General features: G+C 42.0%; 1 protein-coding gene across 1 annotated transcript in view; it reads right to left on the minus strand.

The window, feature by feature from the left end:
• LOC124723077 (relaxin receptor 1) overlaps nucleotides 1–25,674 on the minus strand; it is a 414,738-nt gene that overhangs the window by 40,794 nt on the left and 348,270 nt on the right. The window contains exon 17 of the mRNA XM_047248253.1: nucleotides 21,818–22,011. Within this exon, the coding sequence (XP_047104209.1) occupies nucleotides 21,818–22,011 (194 nt within the window). The remainder of the gene's footprint in view (nucleotides 1–21,817; nucleotides 22,012–25,674) is intronic.

Here is a 25,674-nt window from a genome sequence, read left to right on the forward strand (position 1 = left end):
TTACATTCAATTACATGTTCCAGTGCTCAGTGTTTGAGATCAGTGTTTAAATAAAAAACAAATAAAGTGATGACGACTAAATAGAGTGAACTGAAACAGTTGAACGTTGTTAAGCGCAATGTGTTGTAAAGCATTATAGTACTTTCATACAACTGGAATATCCATGCCGTTTTCACATTACATTCATCATATTTTTCACAAAAATAACGCCATTTCTACACATTAACTCTATATCATACTTCATGGTATATACTGGTACTGCATTTCATACAGCAGGTGTTCATAACTTCAGAAACACGTACATTCACAACATCTAACGTGTTTTCATAGGGGAACAGAGGCTATGGCCCACGACCATTGAAATCTAACATCTTTGGCGATAACCTCTGTTTTTCTATGTAAACACGTTAGATGTTGTGAGTGTATGTACTTCTGAAGTTGCTAACACCTACGGTATCAAAGGCATAACATGGAAGTACCAATATTTACCATGATTACAATATACAGTTGATGTGTAAAAAATCGAGATATTTTTTTATAAAATGTGATGAATATAGTGTGGAGGCGACATGGAAACTCCAGCTGAATGTAAGTACTACATTACTTTACAACACATGTCGCTTAGCAACTTTCAATTGTTTCAGTTGGATCTATTTAGTCACCATAACATGTAATTGAATCTAAAACCACCATGAAGAGGGAACTGGTCGTGCTTAAATAAAACCACCTTCTATTGTGGCTGGTAGCGATTATTATTCTACTTCCTGTAAAGGAACAGTCACAGAGTTCAGCTGCATCCATTATGGATAAAATTCACTTGAAGACTAAGTATACTTTACGTGAGTTTGGTGAGAAAAGTCTGAAATCTATTTGACTCATTCCATCTATTTTCACTTTTTTTATGAATGTTAACAGGCAAAGCGCTTGTATTGTTTCGAAGGTTACGCAACATTCTTCGACAGGGGCCAGAGAAACCTGTGGTCTGCGCGTGTCCGGTCAAAAGTCATACGAAAGACTCTCTAACTCTGGAATAAAAGAAGGCTACGCTGGTAAGAGCTTGCGTCAGACTTGTGGTGTAAGCCATGATATTACTGCTAGTTGAAGAGACGACGTCGACAGATGTTTCAAAATTAGCGGCCTGACCTCAACTATCAACAGCGACAGGTACGGCGCGACCAGTGCACATCCTGCAGCTAAACTTGGAGCGCCGTTGCTTTTACTCGAAGTTTTTGTAGCAGCTAAAAAAAGTCTGTGGTGTGCATCTGTGTGATGGATACTATTAAATATCCACTGAAATTATCTGTTTTTTCTTACCGAGTCCACGCCTTTTTCTTTAATTACAAAATGCCCCTCCCCATTAGCAATGAGAAAGGTCTCGAATTGTGTTTTAATTTTTTATACGTATCTTGCAGAATTCTAGTGAAGTTTTTTATATATCTTTTGTTCTGCAGTGCTGTCTGTTGATTCTGAATGTTTTGTGGTTGTTTGGCCAAATGTACATATAGGGGATGGTCAGAAACAGACTGGAAGCTTGTAAGTGTGTTACAGGTAGGGTTTTCTGAGAGATATTGTTAAGAAAAATTTCGATACGATGCTCCGTTTCCGAGTTAATTAGTATTGAAGTTAGCCACTCAGTTCGTTGCTCGAGCAAATTCTAGAGGCGTGCTAGAATCGGTGTCGCGAAACCGTTTCCTGAAGTGGAACAGGAGAGCGTTACAAAAATTGGACATGGGAGGGTAGTAATGATGGAACCCGATCCGAAGTCTGAGAAATCCATGCGCTATCGTCTGTGCTATGAGAACAATTGAAACTAATTGTATATGACGGTCATAGCTGGGCACAAGCCCTTAATCCGTTAATCGTTAATTAACAAAATTCACTTTTCAAATAACGGATTAAATTTTAATTTAATTAAAAAATTAACGGATTATGTAACTACCGTTAACTTTCTTCGAGTCCGTTAATCGTTTATTTGTGTACCTACCACTTATGACAAAAATGACGCCACGCTACCCGCGGAAGTCATGTTCGGATCACGCAGGTGTACGGCTACTCCGGGGTGCGCGCGATTGATGTAAGCAATCGAGTGTGACCGAAAATAATTATATAGGCGTAGGCTGTTTATTGTTGTTTGTTTACTGAGTCTGCGTTAAAAACTATTTTCTGTTCGTGTATTGACTGCGGAGACTAAAATATGGAACTGGATTGTAGCTCGATAACTGATGAAAATCGGTGGCAACATATACGTGATTACGTTAATTTTATATACAAATCGGGAGAACAAATACCTATCGATTGTAAACTGTTCTTGCCCGGAAAACATCAACAATTGGGGCTCACACTTCAGCCTTAACAATATGGAGCAACACATAAGGAGAACACATAAATCACTGTCTGTACAGTTTGAAGAAACAGTGAAGGCAGGTTCATTTCACCACGTTGAAGAGTTAACAATTAACTTTAACTTCTGATAAATCTCCTGTAAAGTAACGCCTTAACGCGCAACTAAGTTAAGTTATTTAGTAACGGGTTTATGATTAGCGAAGTTAACTTTTTGATTAACGTTGCTCAGCAATGCTGGTGGGCCACATGAATTTGCGCGTGCAACTGCCTGTTTGGCTAACTTCAATGCTAAATAAGTCGGTAATGGCACAACGTATCGAATTTTTTTTTGAACAATTATTTCTCAGCGCAACCTGTCTTACAACACCCTTACAAGCTTTTCAGACTGTTTCTAAACACCCAGTATATCCTTTTCGTACTCTGTGAAGAATTTGAAGGTTAGTACTAATAACTACTGTGTAGTGTTTATTTTCTGTTAGATTCCTATTGAATGCATAAACGTAGTTTTCGCTTTTATTGTTATTCATAATTTATGGTTGGTTTTTGTCCTCTGAGATCAATGAAAAAGCATGTTAGAGTGGCTGAACTTAGTTTTATTATGTCACATGATCGTATTATTGCGTATTATTTATTTTGTGTATCATGTTGGTTACTGCTGTATTATCTGCTCAAAATCTAATTTTGAGATTTGTGCCTTGGAATACATAGCCCATTTTATCACGGTTTTTACATAGCTAAGGCAGTAGAATGAATCTCATAATGACCTTCTTTATAGCCTACTATTATTTCTTCCACCTAGATGGTTTTTGTTTCCTTCTTTATTCAGTCAACTATTTATAGTTTGTAGCCATGATTAATGATTGCAGTATTAATCATGTTTAATGCAGTTTTCATAGTCTTATTGGATGGTTTGAAGTCTACTGGCACAATCTGCCATTGAGTGAAAACGTATTTGTGTGCTAATGGCTGATATTAGGACTTACGTATTATGCGGTCGATTGTGGTTCATTTCTACGTCCAAGACGTATACGCTCTTGACTGTACCATGTTCAATACTGAAGCCAATGGTTTTCGACGACATCAATTACTTTCGCCATTTTCTTTTTTTTCATTGTAGAGGATGAGGCGATCGTCTAGGTGACACCGATAATAGATTACCTTACCCATTCATTTATTTTGTCAGAATAATTTATTCTCCAAATGTTCTGTCAAAGTGTTTCCTAGGCTTCTTGCAAGATAGGTCGCCACAGACAGGTTACCTTTCCGCATATAATTTCCTCTTGGAAGTAGCTACGTGTAGGGACAAGTTCTGAAAGCATGATAGTCTCGTATTAACAAAGAGCAGATAGCTGCAACTTCGATGGAATCACTATGCCTTTCAGGAAATTTATAATGAAATGACTCTGAGCACTATGGGACTTAAGATCTATGGTCATCAGTCCCCTAGAACTTAGAACTACTTAAAACTAACCAACTTAAGAACATCACACAACACCCAGTCATCACGAGGCAGAGAGTAATTTATAAAAGCTGCGGATAAGCATACCATATATAAAAAATACCGATTTCATCCACTAAGAAAAAAAAAACCAGCGATACCAAGAGTAAACGTAGTACAAAGTTATTTTCTTATCAGAGTAGTGATTCATAAAACCGCCACTTCCATACCGACGCTGCTTTTAATCGGTAACTCCTGTATTGAGAAGTTACACGATCCAATTACATTAATGTGATCACCGCCTATGTTCGACGTCAACGTGCAATAACTACTCACAGACGGCAGGTGGTAGCACTAAAGGTGAAGGGTATATAAAGCGTGTCGGAGAGGTGCGAAAAGAGGTGGAGTGTTGTTGTTATGCGGAAACGGAGCGTTTTGTCTGACGTCCAAAAGGGCTTGATCATTGGCTTGCGGACCAAGGGTGGAAGCATTCCCGAAATAGCTAAGATTGTAAACTGTTCGCGTGCCGATGTGATTAAAGTATGCCGTGCATGCCAAAACTGTGCTATTCAAAATCGGCGCCGAGGCAACTGTGGTGTACCACGGACCATAGATGATACGGGTGAACGACGGCACCGGAGACGTGTACGGGCGAACAGACCTGCAAGTGTTGAGCAAATGACCGCCCATATGAACCTAGAGGCTACTAACAGTATCTCCTCAGCGACCGCTCAGCGAACGTTGCTGTATATGGACCTCCGGAGCAGGCACCTGGTACATGCACCCATGCTGAGTGCTGTTTATCGGTGAGGAAAGCTCGAATTTGCACGCCAATACCGCAACTGGGTGGTGACAGGTGAATCACGTTTATAGTCAATCGGCCAGACGTGTACGGCCCTGGAACAATCAGGATCCAGGCCAGAGGAGGGAGTGTTATGGTCTGGGGAATGTTTTCGTGTCATTCCCTGGGTGAACGCGTCATTCTGGAAGGCACAATTGATCAACACAAGTATCTATCTATCCTTGAGTATCACGTCCACCCCTAAATGCAGTTTGGTTTTTCCTCGGCACGATAGCATGTACCGGTAGGACAACGCAACGTATCAAACATCTGGTAGTGTACGTGGGTCGTTCAAAGAGCATCAGGATGAGTTTACCGTACTCCCCTGGCCACGAAACTCCGGATTTAATCCCAATCGACCACCTTGATAGGGCTGTTTGCGCTATGAGAAACCTAGTGCAGCTGGTCATGACACTGGGGCCGGCATCGTTCCACCTCCCTGTCGGTAACTTCCAGAGCCTCACAGACTCTCTCCCTGCACATCCACCCTGCAAAAGGTGTTTATTCGGGTTTTTGACAGGTGGTAGAATTAATGTGACTGGACCGTGTAATTACTAGGTTGAGAGTGAGATGGAGTTACTGCTGTGGAGACGGGATACCTGGATCACTGCCAGGCTGAAGGCACGTAAAGTCTGGCATTTGTGAAAAGGTGATTATGTGATTACCACTCTATTATATAAAGCACCTGACAACAATTTGTAACTATTGTTTCAGTATCTGGAAACATCAGACAACGGGTGTGAAATGCTACGACGCGCGCCGACCGATATGTGCAGTCATGCCCTAAATTAATTGGACCGCTATCGACGGTCATTTACGATCTGCCTTTGTTGCAACCACTGGAAATGTTAACTGAGGTAGATGAGGAATTAACACCCGTTGACAACGAAGTCGTTGTAGATGAAGCACACCCTCGGATTCGAGAAGGAAGGCGGTGGAAATCTGATGTATCCTCTTCACTGGGAACGTCCAGACATTTGAGTCTTACGGAAACAACGGAAAACCTAAATTTGAATGGCTGGGCGTGAATCTGAACCGCCGCCATCCCGAATGAGGGTCAATTGTGTTACCATTTCGCCATCTCTCTTGCTCATAGTTTAAGATATGCAGAAGGCTCCGTGAAGGTGGTATGCACACGAAGCGCCCACTCGCCACTCGTAGAAAGAGGACGCACTTGCAATATAAATGCCAACGTGGGTAATAGCCTACAGTTCAATGAAGGTCTGTTGACCTCACGGGAGACGGAAGAGCTACCTTGTAAAGTGACACCAACCCCATTTTGATTTCTAGATAAAACGGAACTAATTTTTGTTCACATTAGAGAAAATAGCGCCTTCGGTCGAGGCTGCGTCAGTGGGGTGGCACACTTTTACAGACAGCTCTCCACATAGTTGCTCAACGAATAGTGTCTGCACAATCCTAAGGAGATGGCATCCTGCCTGCTGACAGACGTTCTTATGGTGGTGCTATAGCTGGTAGTTCTATACAACGTGACGACAAAGGTCGACCACAGTAGTATCTGTACAACGATCTGTTACGCACATTTAGAGGCTGGTTCCATCTCCAGACCTGAATCTCGTAAAGAAGGTTTGGATTTGTCTCAGGAGGAATACTGATGCTCAGAGTTATTATTCGTAGACGCTTTCCATCCTGAGAACAGCTTTAATAGCAACTGGTTCAGTGGCACTCGACTTGGATGTAACCGGTCTTTCGGTCACACCAGTACTTGTCTGGTAGAAAAAGAGAAAATTTGGGAGTAAAGGTCCTGATCGTCAGATGGAAGAGAAAATGGTAGAGTGAAACCGTAGACCATCACATTAACTGCGCGTCCGTTACTGTTGTTTAGGAATGTTGTGCAATACACTAGCAATTGGTCTCCCACGCTCCTTTACTTTCATTCCATACTAATCCATAACAATTCAAATACGACTCTAAACTGCACAACACTCTTAGCAGGCATCCACGTGATACAAATACATACTTGATACTTCGTAACAAGTTAGAGGAAGGCAAACGCAAACCCGTTCCTCTACAACCTGTCGCAAGACGGCAATATGCTATTCTCGAATCATTTCCAACGCTCGTTGCTTGAGTATGTAATCGACTTTGAAGAGGAAAAAGAAGAAGTTTATGATTATAATTCTTTTTAAAAGAATATTTCCTTATTTTTTTGTAGTAAATTCCAGTGATTTATATTCAATGACGAGGTGCTATAATAGTAGCTCAGAGGAGAGTGAGGACCTGTGTAGTGTAGGACTTGTTGGCATTCTGGAAAGAGATTTGTAATTTACAAAAATATAACCACTACGACTACATACCATTCGGCTATTTTTTAGAAGAATGTCACTCATTCCTCAAATATTAAAATAATCAGCCAACAACAAGATGATACAAACAAACACACATAATAAAACTTGTAGCTTAATTTGGTAGACAATCCAATGTAAAAAATTGCAAGGAAGATGATAAAGCATTCAAACATCGATATTTTTAGCCGAATTCACAAAAGACTTGTTTGATGCAACTCTCCAAGCTAATACGTTCTGTTCAAGCCTCTTCACCTCTGCATAGTTACTGCAACCTAGATTCGTTTGAGCTTGCTTACTGTAGTCAAGCCAGCTGTAGTCAAGCCTCCATCACCAAACTGATGTTTCCTTGATGCTTCAGGATGTGTCCTATCAAACTATTCCTTCTTTTAGCCAAGTTGTCCCATAAATTTCTTCACTACTCATTTTGATTCAGCACTTATGCATTAGTTACCCACTCTGTCCATATGATCTTCAGCATTCTTTTGCAGTACCACATTTCCAAAAGTTCTATTCTCTTCTAGTTTCAGTTGTTAAACCTCCGCGTTTCAATTACCTATAATTCTACACTCCAGACAAATAACTTCAGAAAAACACTTTGCAGCTCTTTAACCTGTATTCGATGATAACAAATTTTGAGAAATGCCTTTTTTGCTGTTGTACTGAGATAGTTTTTTGATAAGTTCAGTTAATTTGATTAATGATATTATTGGCGAAGGAGTGACGGGGAACTGGCTCAGTCGACACAATCACAGAAGGAAAGATCAGATGTAGGTCTCGTCGCAAAAAGAATATTTACGTGAAGCGACTGGGAATCGAACTGTGGTGTGTAGATATGATGGTAATTTCTCCGCCTCTAAGAGTTGAACGCTGCAGCTGCTACAGTACTGCATTCCAGTATGTCCTCACGGAGAAACGCTTTTCGATGCTGTGCGGGTGATGCATTCCGTACATAGCGCTATCCTGTCTTCGTCTCAACCAGAAAGTTTAAGAATGCTGAGTGGACGAGCTACTCGCCACTCATGTTAAATGGGTGAAACTTTTTGAGATTGGGACAGTTTAGTTTACTTTTCATTCAAAACAGCTGAAAGATGTGCACAAAATGTGGCTATGTTTCATATTGGTGTGTTGCATTTCCAAGGCTTTCTTCTAACTCACAATTCTTATAGATGTATGGACAATGAAAAATAATTAGAGATCCTTCCCTAGAAGAGTGTAGCCCTGAAAACGGGTCAACTCATTTTGGGGGAAAATATCGCGTGCAAATTCCGTGATCATAAATACATCAATTTTCTGGCTGTGTTCTTATGGTTGCACACGTTTAGATTTTTGTGACTTTGTACTAAGAGTATTATCCGGAAAGTAACTTGAGTACTTTATTAGGATAGCCACTAACAAGAGAAATGTATTATTTTTTCTAGCATGCTTCGGAATTTCTAAAATCACCGGAGGAAGTGGCAGCCAAACGAATGTTCAAGTTGCTATATCGAATGTATTAGACTGGAAACATAACATCAAACTTAAGGAATAACGCCATCCTCACAATTCCGAAGATAGCAAGGGCGGGTAAGTGCGAGAACTGTCGCACAATCAGCGTAACAGCTAATGCATCCAAGTTGCTGACAGTAATGATATGTAGAAGAATGGAAAAGAAAATCTAGAATCTGTTTGACGGCAATGAGTTTGGCTTTCAAAAAGGTAAAGACACCAAAGAGACAATTCTGATACCACGCTTGATAGTGGAAATAAGACGTGGAGAAATGAAGACACATTCATATGATTTTTCAGCCTAGAAAAAGCTTTCGAAAATGTAAAATGTTGCTGTTCGGCGAAAAACAGGAGTAAACTAGAGAGAAAATGGGTAATATACAATATGTACAAGAACCAAGAGGAAACAATAAGAATGGAAGATCAAGAACGAAGTGATCGGATTAGAAAAGGTGTAAGATATGGATGAAGTCTTTCGCCTCTACTACTGAGTCTACACATTGAAGAAGCAATGGTGGAAATAAAAGATGACATTGCTATCCTAAGTCAAAGTGAGGACGAATTGCAGTACCAGCTGAATGCAATGAACAGTCAAATGAATACAGAATATGGACTGAGAGTAAACCGAAGAAAGACGAAACTCATGAGGAGAAGGAGAAGTGAGATTAACAAAAAATTTTGCGTCAAAATTTGTGACCATAAAATAGGCGTAGTGAATAGATAGTACTATCTTGGAATCAAGATAACACATGATGCATAGGCAAGAAGGACATAAAGAGTACAATATCACAGGCAAAGAGGGCATTCCTGGGCAAAAGATGTCACCTAGTATCAATCATCAGACTTAATTTGAGGAAGAAATTTCTGGCAATGTACGTACGTTTGGAGAACGGTATTGTACGGAAGTGAATCGTGGACTGATGTAAAACCGGAAAAGAAGAGTGCTATTGAAGAATGTTGAAAATAAAGTGGACTGTAAAGACAAGAAAAGAGAAGTTTCTCCGCAGTATCGGTGAAGAATAGAACATATACACTGACAAGAAGAAGGGACAGGATGATAGGAAATTTGTCAATACTTTAAGGAATAACTTCCATGGTACGTTAGTGAGCTGAAGAGTGTAAAAACTGTAGGGGAAGACAGAGATAGGATTACATCCAGCAAATAATTGAGGATGATGGGTGCAAGGTTAACACGACAAAGGAATTAAAAGAAGGCTGCATTAAAGCAGCCGGAAGACTAAAGACTCGAAAATAAATAAATAAATAATAAAAGAAAATCAAATATACCTGAACTTTTCGATTCAGGGAATTATTACGTACTACGTGAGCCAACAGCAAATACGCATCTCTATGGAGGATGTTAGTGACTTATAACACAAACACAGAAAGTGGCTAAGTGCTAGGTAAGTTTGATTTATACCGCAGAAAATACTGATGGGTGGAAAGAATTCATCATATTCAATACTGTTCTCAGAAAGTTTCTTCGAAAGTGGAGGGGAGTAGTATATCAAATTTAAACGAAGCGAGTGCCTAGCTGTCAAATAAAAGCTGATGGAAGACATAAAAAAGTGGAAAGTGAAGGTTTATACGTCTCGTCTAGTACGAAGTCATTAGAAACGGAGCACAAATTCGGAGAGTGAAGTGATGTGTGAGATACCGGCGGTATTATCTTCAAAGAAATTGTCTCGACCTTTGCTTTAATCAGTATAGGGAAACTAGGGAAACTTCAATGAAGATGACGGAACGTGAATTGAGTTTTGCCTTCCTGAATTCGAGTTTAGTGTCTTAACCACTCCGTCGAGTAGTTCAGTCAGAGTGAAATCAAGCATGGACAGCTATGCGAGACGCGTCAATGAATTGGAGAACAAGATCTTACTTTCCATTATTGCTTGAAAGACTATCACGACTTCTTGATGCTGGCAACAGTCACCAGAATCCAGGGTCGCCTTCCCTAAGTCCTTTTGTCCAAAAATCTTCCAGTTACTGCACCATGTTCACTGGGGATACAAAAGAGGAAGACTCTCACCTGGCGTCTTGTCTACTGGGCAGGCATCAGGGTGGAACCTGGCCAAGCAGTCCACGTGTGACCACCACATGTAACAAATCAGTCCAACCTGGCACAGAAGTACTTCATTTGGCTAAAGCCATTGGAACATGTTCGTGAAGACTCAACGGATGCTTGGTTTGGATGTGATGTGATTCATGGACATTGATGCCCTTTCTAATTTTCTGTTTGTTATAACACGTGGTCCAGCATAGCCAGAACCACCGTTCTATAACTGGAAAAGAATTTTTTAGCAGAAAGCGCTCTTTGTACCACAGCATCTGGCAATGAGCCACAGTTTTTCAGCAGAGTATGAAACGTTCTGTCACAGAAATTACATTAAGCGCCTGATGACCACTCCCATTCGTCCGACATCCCATTCATACGTCCAGTCATTTGTCCATACATTCGGAATACAGACGAAGAAAGCAAGGAAAATTGTATCCGAAGAAGGTACCTTTATGAAGCTTTGGATAGCTTACTGCTCAACTCTGGTGCAAAACCGCACTGTGCCGAGATAGGACGTCACCACCAGTACTTACTGGACTTGATTTGCTGACCCTTGTGAGTAGTAGTACCAGTCCAGTGGCCACTATTCCACGGAGGCACCCACTTCTTATTACACATGTTTGGTGGCCCTCAGAGATTGATTTCTGCCTCGGTCTTTGGAGAATGTAACCGACAGACATTTTTAGTTGTAGGCAACGGCAGACGGTTGACCCATCACTAGACGCAGTGTCTATCAGAAGTCTGAGAAGTCAGTGCTTATCAAACACATTTGACAAGGTAGCTCATCCATTCGTGCTCTCACAGCCACAGTTCCTAGCAGACGTTCTTGATGATTACTGGAACTGGATTGAAGTGGAAGCATCACCACTGCCTACATCACTCTTGGTCTTAACACCAGCAGATCCTGTATACCAGCTGAACCTCACTGGCTCCAAGGCCATCCTGTCCCACCATATGTCGCAGAGCCAAACCTGCCCATCAGCTACACGCAGTCTCCACTTCACAGCATGCAGTACACGCTGGTGGAAATCCTAAGGGCAGGCAGGCCTCTCGTTCGCCCCGGCGTAGCACCACTTACACCTTTGTGGTTTGGTTAGAATGCCAATGGATTTAACATATCTTTCAGACATTAAAGTGAACGAAGAAGTAGATGTGGTTGGGAAGATACGGAGCCATAAACCATTATTACACAACTTAGGCTACAATCACTGGGAATTTAGCCAAAGCCGTAGCTTCAAATACGCTTTGGATGAAAGTTGACTCGTTCGCTCATCTGCGACTGTGGCTACAGCTTTTTATTTGTTTCCTGTTTGACAGTGCTCATAGTTAGCTAGACAACGATCTTCGCTTATGTACATGGGTCACCTTGGTCCTCATGGAGTCAAATTTTGAAATAAGGTTTGCGTCGCCATCGACAAAAAAGTTTCAGATTAAAATTGTGGCTAAGATGATGTCTTTACAGGGAGAGCGCAAGTTGCATAGGACAGACATGGTGAAGGGAAACGGTTGTGTACTCTTCAAAGAGACCGTCTCGATATTCACCTTAATTGATCTATGGAGAATGCGGAAATCCTAAATTTTGAGAGTCAGACAGGGATTTGTGCCCACTAGTCCAAAATATATGTCCTGTAGCTTGGCCAGTGCGCCACCTCACTCGGTTATAACTGCAGAGCGTGGGGAGCAAATCGAATCGACCTTACTAATAAGTAGGAAGTGCTGTTCTTATGAAGACTCAGTTTTGCTGTCAGTTCGACAAACTTCTGTTACTGAAGAGTTGTCAGTATGTAGGTAAGCAGCCTACTCACGCCGTAGTAAATTCACATCACTCTTTCCATTGTGTGCCAGCCAGTCCGCTGTAACTAGCTCTGACGTCATAAAGGTTGCGCAATACTTTAAAAATCAAGTGAATAACCTAAAATGTTTCTAGCATGTCAGGAGTAATACTAAATCAACATGTGTTGAATGTCAGTTCAATAATTTTAACCATTTTCGAAATTTGGACGTTTTTCTGTAAAAATCATTGGCGCAACAGAAAAGAGCTAGAGATTTAAAAATTTATACTTAGGTTCCTTTTCAATAATAATTTAATAGAAACAGTACTTTGGATCTCACAAATTAAGATTTTAGTTGAAATTCATAATTTTCTGGTTGTTGTCTTAAAACTTAAGGAAGCAAGATAGATTAAGTAGGCTAATAAATAAGGCTAGGATGTTTAAATTTAAGTAGAAGGGAGATCCGCTATAACCATAAAGATGTGAGAAGTTTCAACTCAATAACTGTAAAACTATAGCGATAGCGTATCTCCAAAGGGTAGGTTCAGAGCTCATCTACTGTGTGTAGTGTAATTAAATTAATTATCTCGCCCAAAATATTTAACTTAGCCACGTCAAACTTCTATTATGATTACTTACCCGTGTGCTGAATGCACATTTAAATTGAGAGCTTCATCGGCCATCAGCAAAAGAAGCTATGATTTATTCAATGACTTAAAGTGGTGCATTACTAGCCCAACGGCTAGTCGGGAGAGCCGATTTGATCAGGCATTCCCTTAGCCGTCCGCACCGCGGCTTTATATATAAGAACGCTGCGCGAGGAAAAAAGGCCCCAGTTCTCTCCAGACGCTGAATAGCACGCCATCTGTGTCGGGAGTCGCGTAGCGTCGGTATCATTGCTACAAACAGCCTCAGATGCCGTATTAAGTTACTTGGGATACGCGTACCATGAAATCATTTTCGAGTGAAGTGTTAATTCTGGGATGACTTTAATTATCGATCTTCAGTTTGCGTATTGTCGTATTTTCACGTGCCGCCGCGGGACAAACATTCTACCATTATTTAGCGTGACGTTTGATGAACCTAATCATCAAATTATGGCGAGCATTCATTTAAACATTTAATTTGGACATTTATAGTTGCATCAGCGCATTAGACTCTGAACTGCTCTGTTAGTTAGATTGTGTGGATTCTTTTGTTTTCATCTGTGACTTTCAGAATACAGAACGTTTTTTCACGACCGTTTTTGATTATAAATCCCAGACAATCTCCTAAATCATCAGAGCTATAAGCTGTAACTATAAGTGTATTCTCAGATGAAGTGGGCACTAGGAATTCTAATTACAGGCTTCACGTTTTGTTAATCACTTTCTGGTTGCCAATATTGTAGTTAGAGAGCCAGTGTTGAGAACGGCGAAAGACAGCATAAATAACATTCTAAATAATAGGAACTGGTTTAACATTCTACAAACCTAACATTTATATAAACAACATAAAATTGACATGATTCCACCCGCCGCCCCACAAGTATTATTTATCATGGAAAAACTGAAGCAAAAGTGGTAATTCGAACGTAGGGAGAAAATGGTGCCCCTTGGGAAGTAATGGAAGGGAAAGTCATGTGCAGTCTGTGTGTAAGCCAGGAGGACGCATTCAACATGATAAACAAACAATCCCAACAGCAGTTCAAAGCACAGGGAAAAACCAGTTGCAGTTTGTGGCCCTCGTTCTCGCAAATGATATCTGTTTCCTGTCGTTTGGAACCTTTTCGATGTGTCATTGAGAAGATTATAACAGCCAGTCTTGTTCGTGCTGTTTTAACTGATGTTCATGCTATGCAGCATTGTTCCCAGAACACCTCAGTGAAGCTGAGTGTTTTAGCGAATGGCAGGCGTCAAACAGAATAAAGTAGGAAAATAATGATACAACGTCCGATCTATGACGATGTCATTACAGACCTCTTCCCCGTCGCTGCCACTTCAAAGTGGCACATCCTGTACATACTTTAGTTAAGATGGATAAATTAAAAATTGGTGTATGGCGCACAACTAAAAGCTTTCTGCAAAACTGTTACAAACGCTTTATCAAAAACACACTTAAAACAGACAGTTCGAAACTCTGCCCGTGATGAGAATCCATTAGATTTCTTAGCAGTGAATATTTAATCTTTCTATACAGCATTACTATGTTAAATAAAAGTGATAAATGGCTACACAGTATGGAAAAAAACTACGGACTGTTCAAATGATTAATATCAATTCGTGCAGAAAACTTCCCCCTTGAAAATTTGTGAGCACATTTCCACAGGAAGTGAAATTTCCATTTATTCAATCCGTCGGCACCTATTTTCAAACAGCTCAGGCAGTAAAAATGCTGAATGATTCTGGGAGGCCATGAACGATATTATCAGAATGTATGTTTGATACAGCGCCTCATGTGCATAGTTAGTTAACTTTGAGCAACCCAACAAATGTCGTGTTAGGACATGCCTCATGTTCTTTGCTTACACGCCACTCACTACTTCGAATACATATAATCTCGTCATGACTTCAACAAAAGACCAAACTGTTTAGCGTCTGGAAACAACTGGTCTTCATTGTTTTGCTATATCTACCTCATCAGTGCCTCCATTAATGGTCCTAATGCAAGGCTATCTTTGGGATAACTATCTTCTACACAAAAAATAAATGAACTCGAAGTGACGTTAAACACTATTCAATACTATTGAGAAAGCATCGTAATTGACGATTTGTTTCTCTTGTTGTCTGTTTTATTATCTGCTTGTATCGACGTAGTACAAATACAGTCATTTTGAAGTTGCCCACTAGCCAATGCCGGTGACAGGCAACTTTGGATCTGAAGATGATCTAGCTCGGAAAGGACCAGTCACTTCGACAAAAAGTGTAATTTAAACTGTACTCAGCTTAGAAAATGATAAAACAATATCAGTTTTTCTTCTGCCAACACACTGTCGCCTTTCTGAAAAGAAGAGTTGGTGGACAAAAGGTGGGCAACCTATACATTACATTCATAGAAATGTATTCCAGCAAGTCAACGCAGATACACATGCTACTATAAGGAATTAAGTTTTTTTATACCCTTGCTGTATGCTCTGCATACAGTGACGAAGTCATGATTAGCATATGTTGCATTAGTAGAAGGGCAAACTAGGTTCTGATGCATTTTGTTAGGGCAGGTTGTCCACATCAGGGGAAATATGCACTCTGGGGCAAACATGTTGTTCTCATTTGATTGACAGGTACTTAACCTATTGTTCTGCTAAAAGGATCCTTCCTTTTGACTGACAGGTCTTTCACCTGTTCCCTCTCCCCTTCAACTCGCCTCCCCCCTCAGGAAACCTCCAACCCACCTCGTCCCCATCGCTGCCACAAGTACACTTTCAGGTCTGAGTTATTGGAATAGCCCCTTTCACTCTGATCAGTTTCATTGACTACCTAATTAAATTAATCAATTAATTAACCTATTTCCCTCTGGTAAGCCCCTCTCCATTCCCACCATGCCTCCCAGAAATTGGGGGTGGGGGGGGGGGGGAAGACTCAGTTGATCGGTCACTTGGAGGGAATTCGATTGCACTGTATGGAATATTGTTTAATCAATTTAGACAATGTGTGGCATGTTAGGGGATTGAAGACAATGTACAGAATATATGGAAACTTGTAGCTCAGTGGTGGAGAGGAAGGATCTCGTAACAGGAAATTCTAGGGAACGTTGTTTATTTATAAGAAATTCAGTTTGCAGGGATTGGAAATCTCTTGCTCATCGTTCTTAGCTGTTTGGAAAGATGTAGGTCTTGTACGAGGCCTGTTCAGAAAGTAAGCTCCGATTGATTGCCAAATTGAAACCACAGTGAACATCAGAAATGTTTTACTTCTAACAATTAGCTACACCTTTCAGCTACTTCTCTACGTAGTCGCCGTTCTGACTTAGACTTTTGTCATAGCGTTGTACCAACTTTTCAATAGCCTCATCATAGAAGGTAGCCGCCAGTGCTTTCCGCCAATTCTTCACGCTGGCCTACATCTCGTTGTCTGTGTCAAAATGTTGTCTTCAAAGACAGCGGTTCATGTGACCAGAGATGAAACTCAGGGGGAGACAATTGCGGACTGTATTGTGGGTAATCTAACATTTCCATTTGAAAACGATGCAGGAGCATCTTCATTGCCCCTGCAGAATGCGGTTGAGAATTGTCTTGAAGAAGAAACAGCACGACAGTTATGTAATGTTAGCTGCATAGCTTCAGGCGAAATTTCTCACCAGGCCCTCGTACTTGGCGGCAGACACTATTTTCTAGACATCTTTACGCACTCACTGCGAGCTCAGAAATGAGAAGAGCGACGTGATGCTAACTGGGGTTATACTAGAGACACTACCCAACACATCTGTGCAAAGGTTTATCGGATTTTCATAGTCGTTTCCATTTCGCGACCGATCGGACCTTACTTTCTGAACGCCCCTCGTAAGAAGTAATTACATGGGGCAAACATGTTGCATAACCTAATTTTCGGCACTGCGCTCTGGGTGTCTTAACCAAATTTTTGGCCCGTTGTTGGCACTTAACCTATTGTTCTGTTAAGTGGTTTTCCATGTCACTCCCATTACCTTAAACTATTGTATGACCTTTGATACCAAATTAAGTAATTAGTTAAGGCCTCTCACCATTTTCTGGTACACTCTTCGAATTTCACATGCTTTTGAACGCCATTTCTGGCGCATTCTTCTTTGTCACGCATCCCTCTAAACTATTGTACTGCATTTTACATAAAAATTATGCAAATTAACATAGTGTTTTGCATTTAACCTGCTGCTCTGCTACATGTCATCCATTTTACATAAAAATTATGCAAATTAACATAGTGTTTTGCATTTAACCTGCTGCTCTGATACATGTCATCCACTCACACAAACCATCTCCTTAACAATTGTACCGCTAACACTACATTGATAAACAAAATTTATGCAAATTAATTAAATCGATATTCTTCACATGTATGTGCTTTTTTTTTTTTAATTCACAGCATGCTTTTTGTTGGTGAAATGGATGGAATATAGTTTAAACAAAAGATTGCTAATAAAAAACACATCCTGCCACCCGATGCCTGACGCCTAAGCCGCCAACTCCGCACATGCCCCAGGAGTTGGGGTGTGCCGTCAGCCCCCGTGAAATGGTGACGTGGCATCAGCTGCCGAACCACGTGGAGGCGTCAGTTCAGGTCCTGTGAGCACGTGGCAGCGGCATCCCTTTCATACTTGACACCTGAGAAATTCCTTTCGAAACATGTATCTATCTAGGCACCATTTCTGGTGCAATGACATGTCCTTTCTACCTGTGTTCCAGCGAGATGTTTGCATAGCAGATCACCCTCAGCGAACTGTTCCAACATGTGCATGTGCTGAAGCCATGAGCCACCAATGGACAGACGAATACAGTTGCAAGAGCTATTGCAGTCAGGCCGCTGTCGACGGCAGCTAGCAGGTGACAGTTGCATCAACAGATACATTTCTTCGAGTGTTACACTGACGTCACATGTCTATGTAAATAAGAGCAAAGTCACCCTCTGGGCCATGCATATGTGTTTACCATTGCTAGGGCGATACCTCTCTACCTGTGGGTACTGATGTCACAGGCCACCCTACAGAAATCTGCTCCAATTGTTCCGAGAATAGCACAGAGGCTGCTTGGAGTGGCTGCGTAGTTTGAGGTGCCATATCAAGGATTGTGCCACCCCTCCCGCCGGAGGTCCGAGTCCTCCCTCAGGCATGTGTGAGTGTGGTGTTCTTAGTGTAAGTTAGTTAAAGGTAGTTCAAGTAACGTGTAAGTGTAGGGACAGATAACTTCAGCAGTTTCGTCCCTTAGTAATTCACACACATTTGAATATTTGAGCATTTTAAATAGCGATCCTAATGGGACATGAGAGCTGCATCTAGCCATGCACGCATGTTTAACTACCCAGCATGGCTGACGCAACGCCGTGAAATGTTTGCGTGACCACCCACCATCTAAAAGTTTCTCAGTGTTGTACAGACGTCACATGGCTATGTAAATAAGAAACAAGTCGACCTCTCGAAAATTGTAAAGACTCACAGAAATAGTTAATGCTCGCTTTTGTAGGAGCTTTCATGATGTCTCAGCTTGTCTGCACGCAAATTCTTGTCCTAACAGAACCTGTTTACGAAAGTAGTGCAGAATAACGCCGAATGAATTCCTCCTGACGGTCCTAACATAGCACCCCATCCATCATGTGTTACCCTTCCTGGAAATCGTTAAGTCCTGGTTTCAACAAACATCTCCAAAACGCGAACGTTCTCAGCACTATGTAGAGACTCCTATGTCCCAGCACAAAGGATATCTTGTGAATGAATTGAGCATTATCTTTGGCTCCTACCGAATTTACCCGCCAAATTACTGATGCCATCGGTGGGTAAGCACTGTCCACCTTCTTTTTATTTCTGTAGACGAGACTTTCAGTGGCAAAAAACTATTTTGTACAGATTGCCATATTGCACCGACAATTAAACCTTGCAAAGTGACCTACAGATCGTCAAATAACGAAACCCTCTTACTCAATTACACTGCTCTGCCATTGAGGACGGAAACCTTACTATTAGGGCGTGAAACCGATCTCCAACTCGACACTATATCACTGTGTACCATGTCGATGTAGTAAACATACAATACTTATCCTGCGCCATACAAAATCGTCCCTTTTGCATCACGCATATAGCTATCGACTGCCAGACACTTGTACATATACCACGAAGACAGACAGTATAAGCACATTCACCGTAGGTATACTCCTCACTGCTCTAGATATTTCCCACGAGGTCAGGCAGTCATCCACTCCCAATTTGTGACCAGACCTCCCTCAGTGGACTGAAGTCACTCTCAGAACTGTTGTTCAAAGTCGGGGTCGGTTCCCCTCGACACAAAGGCGTCACTGTTTGTGGCTCTGACCTATTTGCTTGCTTGTTTACCTTCTTCACCCATCTCCAGATCCTGGGATTACAAGAACACATGTATTTTCACATGGTTTGCCAGAACATTAGCCAGCCGGTCTGGCTGAGCAGTTCTAGGCGTTTCAGTCTGGAACTGTGCGACCGCTACGGTCGCAGGTTCGAATCCTGCCTCAGGCATGGATGTGTGTGATGTCCTTAGGTTAGTTAGGTTTAAGTAGTTCTAAGTTCTAGGGGACTGATGACCTCCAATTTTAAGTCTCATATTGTTCAGAGCCATTTGAACCAGAATATTATACTATTCACATGATACTTCTTGATATCAAGCACATAGCAATATCGCTTGCATAGCAGTATCGCTCACGCAACATAATTCCGAAGATATTGACAGGGAATTATTTCTCTGTAAACCCTAAACTTTAGCGAGTTGTAGGGTTCTGTAAATCATTGAGTAACTAGAAACTTATCCCGTCTGCAAAGACCTATACGTGAAAACTCGAAAACAGTAGAGGAAACTGATATTTCCACTCGTGAATACCGATGTCGATGATATAACAGATTCTAAATCATCCTTAGAATTTACAGTCAACTAAGGTGTTCACCTGCTAGATGCACTCAACATGCACCACAATCTTCTTTCAATCGAATGAAGGCGGGAAATGTGAAGAAGCAGTCAATCGGACAATTTACATGGGAGGGAATAATGGCCCAGCGCAAACACATGTCGATATTGAATCTTCTCAAATTTCCGCATGATCACGAAACCTGTCCAACACATACCAAGTATCAGTCCGCTATTTGGCCGTCTAGAGGACGACATGGTTAAGTCAACTACATTCCTGCATCCCAACAGGCATATTCATTTGGACGGCGCCTGTCGTTAGCGGGAAACGTGAATCACTCCAGCCACAGGCTACCGCCGCCGCCGCGACAATCATGAATAGACAGGATCGTCCTACGAAATCGGCCGCATACATATTTGATCGCTATACTTACAATTAAATGCTACGATTTCGGTCTCAGTTGAACGACATTCGACAACGAGCGAAGTATCGGAAATACACCCTGCTGATGACAGCTGTAGCTTTGGAAATAGAAATATATGTACCATTCTTATGACTTGACATACCCTTCCCTTTGCTGTCACAGTATTGCACGTCAAATCCATACCTTCCTTACGACTGGACATAATCATTTGCTTTGCACATGTCAGAACTCAAATACATACTTTACAAGCCTGATGCTCAAGGCGAACCTATCATGCACCCTCTACTACTAAGTATAATACTACTTGCTAGCGATACGAAATAATACTGACCGAAAATCAACGATGGATGGACATGTCTCATAAGTTTTTCTTGCGAGTGGAGCCACTGTGTCTTAGAAAGAGAGGCCTAATCTTCTTACAGACCGCCAGATGTTAGAAAACACGATCGCAACAACTTCTGTATGTTACTGTCACAAGCGGTCTTGGTTCTACGGGTGTATATAAGCATCCATGTTAAAAGCTGTACTAGCTTTATAAATCGAGATATGGCATTACCTCCAAATGAAGTGGTTTTTACAGACAAATACCGCGACACTGAATATAGACGGTGATCGCCAGAATGTATATTATCAGACCAACAGTGCGGTTACACGTCGCCGACGGGGCTATCTCGTAATAAAATTACCGAATTCAGGAAGTGATTCGGCTAAGGAGCGACGATGACGGCGTCGACACACTCCTCTTCCATTGCCCGCTACGGCTGGGGCCTTTGGAAGCTAGTAAGGCTCATGGACTCATGGGGCTCATACATGCATCCTCTGTTGTATCTTGGTGTTTGTTTGGTTTGATTTTCGTGCCGATATTATGCTTCTTGCCTGCAATCGTACCTATCACCACCTTGGTCTTTGCTGAACTCCACTTTGGCCTGTTCTGTATCTACCGGACTGCTCATGAATTCTACCCGTTGCCTGCTTTATGTATCTAAAATTTCCTCAGTTTACAGTGTTCTCCTGACGTTCATTCAGCAAACAATACAGCTGAGTTTCAGACTTTAAGAAATGGTATTTGGAATGTATTCCTTATGAAAACAAACTGTGAACACGTCATTCCTGACACATGTTAAGACCTCCAACTACTGATTCTGGGAAAGTAAATTTTATTGTTCGATATACTTAAACATTTTTTGGAATCACTATCGATTCTTTGTGGACTAGACTTAATTTATTTCTGATGTATGTTTCATGGTGAGTTAATTTTTCACAACCATCTGTATATCATTGTCACCTCGGCTTTACATGATTCCAGAAGAGAGTGAGTAAGGAATTGAGGCTATCATTCGAAAGGCAGCTTCTCGTGTAGGGCCTTCACATTTATGTCTTCGGGGTTTTTCATGATACTAAAGTGTAACAGTAGGAAAGTAAAATTGTGCTCGTAGAAGAATTACTTAGTAAAGTGGAACAATATTTTTACTTACTATTAAATAATAACAAATTTATTGACACCAAAGTTTTGTGTATGTGGTTGGCTGTAGCTTCATGCTAGCGCGGAATTACTTGGAATTCTGTGCATCAATTTGCGTGAAGTTTTTTTTTAAGACAGACGTAGTGAGTACTAACTGGGAATGTGGAAGCTGAACATGGCGAGGGCTCGGAAAGTGATGAGTGGCGCCCAGCAGGCGGCGTCAGTGACCACAATGAAGAAGAAGCGAGCTGCAAACTCCAGCTCACCCTGCATCGAGACGGGCGTTGCATGGCGCGTTCGTACGATGCTTATGAACATGCCTGTGTAAAGCGCTGCCATCACCACCAACCTACAACATAACAAACTCAATTCTCACGAATATGCTCGTGTAGAGCGCCGTCACAGCCATCTACAGCACAACATAACACACACAATGGTCACAATCATGCTCATGTACAGTGCCACCTGTCTGGAACATAAAATGTACGATGCTTACGAACATGTTTGTGTACAGCATTGCCATCAACACTGGTCTGGAACACATTACACACGATGCTCACGACCATGCCTGTGTACCGTGCCACAATCACCACCTGTCCAGAACATAACATACATACACTCCTGGAAATGGAAAAAAGAACACATTGACACCGGTGTGTCAGACCCACCATACTTGCTCCGGACACTGCGAGAGGGCTGTACAAGCAATGGTCACACGCACGGCACAGCGGACACACCAGGAACCGCGGTGTTGGCCGTCGAATGGCGCTAGCTGCGCAGCATTTGTGCACCGCCGCCGTCAGTGTCAGCCAGTTTGCCGTGGCATACGGAGCTCCATCGCAGTCTTTAACACTGGTAGCATGCCGCGACAGCGTGGACGTGAACCGTATGTGCAGTTGACGGACTTTGAGCGAGGGCGTATAGTGGGCATGCAGGAGGCCGGGTGGACGTACCGCCGAATTGCTCAACACGTGGGGCGTGAGGTCTCCACAGTACATCGATGTTGTCGCCAGTGGTCGGCGGAAGGTGCACGTGCCCGTCGACCTGGGAAACGGACCGCAGCGACGCACGGATGCACGCCAAGACCGTAGGATCCTACGCAGTGCCGTAGGGGACCGCACCGCCACTTCCCAGCAAATTAGGGACACTGTTGCTCCTGGGGTATCGGCGAGGACCATTCGCAACCGTCTCCATGAAGCTGGGCTACGGTCCCGCACACCGTTAGGCCGTCTTCCGCTCACGCCCCAACATCGTGTAGCCCGCCTCCAGTGGTGTCGCGACAGGCGTGAATGGAGGGACGAATGGAGACGTGTCGTCTTCAGCGATGAGAGTCGCTTCTGCCTTGGTGCCAATGATGGTCGTATGCGTGTTTGGCGCCATGCAGGTGAGCGCCACAATCAGGACTGCATACGACCGAGGCACACAGGGCCAACACCCGGCATCATGGTGTGGGGAGCGATCTCCTACACTGGCCGTGCACCACTGGTGATCGTCGAGGGGACACTGAATAGTGCACGGTACATCCAAACCGTCATCGAACCCATCGTTCTACCATTCCTAGACCGGCAAGGGAACTTGCTGTTCCAACAGGACAATGCACGTCCGCATGTATCCCGTGCCACCCAACGTGCTCTAGAAGGTGTAAGTCAACTACCCTGGCCAGCAAGATCTCCGGATCTGTCCCCCATTGAGCATGTTTGGGACTGGATGAAGCGTCGTCTCACGCGGTCTGCACGTCCAGCACGAACGCTGGTCCAACTGAGGCGCCAGGTGGAAATGGCATGGCAAGCCGTTCCACAGGACTACATCCAGCATCTCTACGATCGTCTCCATGGAAGAATAGCAGCCTTCATTGCTGCGAAAGGTGCATATACACTGTACTAGTGCCGACATTGTGCATGCTCTGTTGCCTGTGTCTATGTGCCTGTGGTTCTGTCAGTGTGATCACGTGATGTATCTGACCCCAGGAATGTGTCAATAAAGTTTCCCCTTCCTGGGACAATGAATTCACGGTGTTCTTATTTCAATTTCCAGGAGTGTATAATGCTCACGAACTTATCCATATAGAGCACCATCTCTCCCCCCCACTTCCCCCCCCCCCCCCCCACACCACAGTCTAGAACACAACACATACAATGCTCATGAACACTTCCATATAACCATTTATCTAGAATATAGCACAACAAACCTCGCAAACATGTCCATGTACAGTACCACTGTCAGATTCAGCCTGACTCGCTACATTTTTATTGTATTATATCATTATAAATGAGGTTTTGTGTAGTACCACTAGTGCTAACCAGCAAGAAAAGATGCTTGTTTGTCAGGACCTTAAGTGTATGCAGCACTGCCATCATCACTTACCTAAAACATCACAAACACATGAACAAAGCACAGTGACGGCATCACCACTAACCGACAATGTAACACACTAATCTGATGCTTGTTTAGTGACACATTCATCAGTCTGAAACTCCAGAAGTACAATGTTCTTGAACGTGCCAGCTTATCAAATCAACACCAATCTTTTACAACTTAATGGCGTATAGTTTCCTAAAATTTTTGTGTCAACCATTATAAGAAAATTTTTTCTCTAAATTATGATTGTTAATACGTGTCTTAAGATTTCTATTACTAATGAAAACTGGTCTTCAGCAGATTACTGATGTGTATCACCCAACTGACAGATTAGTTAGGCATTCATACTTCCGTTGTAATTTGTGCTAGGCAGGGATAACTGTTAGAGGGTTGCAGGAAGACATTCCAGCAGGTAAAATCCCCGCTTTCCATAAGTAGTATCTTTGGTAGCAAACTGCGGAAATCTCAACTACAGAGAAGCAACTAACGTGCTCAACGTCACGATTTTGGCAGCAGTTCTATTAAACGTCAGGTGAGGTTGACGGAAGTTCAGCAGAATGTATAGATTTATCGTCTTCATAATACAGACAGATAATTGGTGTACTTATTAATAACCCTCTACTTTTTCTGCCTATACTTCCTGGTCTTCCGATATTTCACACTTTCGTATCGGCTGCTTGTAAGCCAACTTCTGGAATTGTGACACAGGCCACTGTACATCGTGGATGCAATTTTGAACTTTCTTTGTGATTCATAGAGATATTCTTACAGTTATAGCAGAAGAGGTAAAATGAGATGAAACAGTAGGTAGGATTCAACATGCTATTCTCCTAAGTAAAGATGGTAATGGTAATAATATACTTTAGATGCAGCTGAAACACTATCAGTGCATTTATAGGCTACCAGTGCTGATCCATTTGGCGTTATTCATTAATAAACAAGCAACCGCTGCTGATGTTGGCTTAGTACTTAAGAGTGGTCAACAGCAGCAGCATCACACCTTAAAAGAATAAACATAGACATGTACGTCGTAGACATTTTGTGTTGATACTTCGACAATTAAATTTGTATTTGAATCTAATATAGCTCATCCCATACCTTGCTACGTCGCTTGACCTCTAACAAACAGTATCACTGGCGCTCTCACGGACAGCTAAACACGGAAACAGATGGAAACAGGAAATGTGATGACATGATTCGTAATTTGTGTACTATCGTCAGTAATGTGCGACTGTGGTAAGAAAAACCAAAGTGCACTGGTGCTCCTGTGGATGTTCTGGTGCCACATGAGAGATTTATTAATCAGATTTTAAATTTATATGTAAACGTATGGATTATTATTAGTATATATATTCTTAATTTCGCAATCTTGCTGTAGCTGTCGTAAGATAAATAAGTAATATAAACGAATCATCATTACATCTAACATTTTAAAATAATACTAACGGAATATCTTTGCATAATTCAAGATGCAATTCAGTTCATTCATTACTTTCTCGGGTCAATGTATTTTGACGAAAATGAGAAAGATATTTTTTCACTCGTGCGTTCTTTCGCTGTAGCGAACTATGGAACCCAAGTAATGAAACAGAACAACTCCGTTAACAACCATTGCTAGTGGGCGAGTAAGTACACATAAAACCGTAAGACAATA

The sequence above is a fragment of the Schistocerca piceifrons genome, chromosome X (genome assembly GCF_021461385.2).
Source record: "Schistocerca piceifrons isolate TAMUIC-IGC-003096 chromosome X, iqSchPice1.1, whole genome shotgun sequence".
Taxonomy (NCBI): Eukaryota; Metazoa; Arthropoda; class Insecta; order Orthoptera; family Acrididae; genus Schistocerca; species Schistocerca piceifrons.